Genomic DNA, 1,666 nt, shown 5'->3' on the forward strand with positions numbered 1-1,666 from the left:
GTGTCCGTGATCTTTTGTCTAAGCGCATACCTAAAACTAGTTTTCTTGTTTATATTGTCTGCATTGTATCGATAAAAGATTCATCAGTAAAACGCGTACAATTGTTGATACTGAAAGGGCTTAACCTTATCATATTGACGACTCTCACGACAAAAGAAAACCAATCAAGTCTTCATGAACATACAAGCGAAGCGTGACAAATATTGGTCGTGTCTATTTTATTTTATTTTGAAGATCCAGCTCGCTGCAGCAAAGCATAACTTCGCTAAGCGATACGATTGCTAATTTAGCTTCTGTTCTTTTAAATTTGCTCGCCATTTCAAGCTTAAAAACACAAACTGCTCTAAAAGGGGCTTCTGTTGCTTCTTCGGTACTCTGCAAGGCACACAGAGAATAAATCCTCAATAACAGGAATCACCAATTCAGAATTATTCCATTTAGCTTTACTCTATCAGAATGAGCTCTACACCACAAAGCATGCAAGCAGCGGCGGTGCAATATTTCTGACAAGATTTAGCAAGTATTCTTCATGAATATGATGTAAAATTTCCCCTGAAATTATTCGATGATCTCTTAAAAAATGAAATCATCTCTCGCGCGTGCGGTCATGTATGTACGCACCGCACTGACGACATACACAGGATGTTGGACGGACGTTACCTGAAGAGTCACCCAACACGGTTCGACACTTCGATTCTCCGCAAATGGCGGCTTTGTCTTGACCTCGTTGCAAAATAAACGTCCAACTGACGCTTTCATGAGCGACATCAAAAAAAATCAACGATGCTGAGTGTTCAAAAGAGTAATTAGCGCAGGAATCATCTTGCTTCATCTCTCGAAAACTTAGCTGCCCAGTATTGAATGAACGCGTGCGCCATGCACGTACGCGGTCGAATTGCCTCAGCAGTCTGCCACCCTTATATGACCCCGTTGCACAATTCTGAACTGCTTGCATTCATTCCCAGGCAGACAGACACTCCAGCTCTTCCAGCTGGATGGAGTAACGAAATGTCAACAAATTTTAGTCACACGATTGAAGTGACAGTGGCTTCGCTTCAGAGAAGGAGAGTAAAGCCGCAATAGTACAGACAGAACCGTCTCAAGCAAGCACCCCCGATCGATAGTCTGTTGGGCAAAAGCGCGAGCGTCGATGCAATAAGATACTGATCGGCTAATGGTAGTGATAGCGGAGTCAACTCAAGTCGGAGAGGCCCCTCCCCGAAAATTTCCGGGGTGTCAACCTGTGACCCGGATTTTGATAGGCTGGCTGCTTAAATCACGGGATCCTAACACGCCTTCACCACGACTGCGTTTTACTTGCGGTCCCACCCTTTTAGCCCGACAGCTTTTGGTCACTACTTTTTTTTCGGTTCGTCGTAACTGGTAGTGTGGGACCATCGGGGCTAAACGCAACCGCGGCCTAGTCACAAGGTACCAAATAATTTCGAAGGGGCCTTGTGACAATCCCAGTTCGCATTTGCGGATAGAGGAGACCACTCCACATATCCAAACGAACATGCAGGTGGTGGCACACGACAAAGTTATCTCCCGCTCTGGTACACATTCGTCCGACGTACCGAGATCGGAGCTGACCGCGGCAGACGAGCGCAAGTTCGGGCTTCCCTTTATCCTGAACGTGCCCATCCGACACACGCGGCAGTCAGCA

At 46.1% G+C, this 1,666-nt stretch overlaps 1 protein-coding gene across 1 annotated transcript; it reads right to left on the reverse strand.

Annotated features, from left to right (window-relative positions):
- Window positions 1–547: 547 nt before the first annotated feature.
- PPTG_22690 (hypothetical protein) lies at window positions 548–1,162 on the reverse strand. The gene has a single exon (XM_008905811.1). It carries the CDS (start codon window positions 953–955, stop codon window positions 587–589), a length of 369 nt encoding a protein of 122 aa, XP_008904059.1. The 5' UTR covers window positions 956–1,162; the 3' UTR covers window positions 548–586.
- Between the last annotated feature and the right edge of the window lie 504 nt (window positions 1,163–1,666).

Source organism: Phytophthora parasitica, assembly GCF_000247585.1.
Source record: "Phytophthora parasitica INRA-310 unplaced genomic scaffold supercont2.21, whole genome shotgun sequence".
Taxonomy (NCBI): Eukaryota; Oomycota; class Peronosporomycetes; order Peronosporales; family Peronosporaceae; genus Phytophthora; species Phytophthora nicotianae.

Bases quoted from the DNA above. Each gene is read 5' to 3' on its own strand.
- PPTG_22690 (XM_008905811.1), bottom strand. From the start codon at position 955: ATGCAAGCAGTTCAGAATTGTGCAACGGGGTCATATAAGGGTGGCAGA.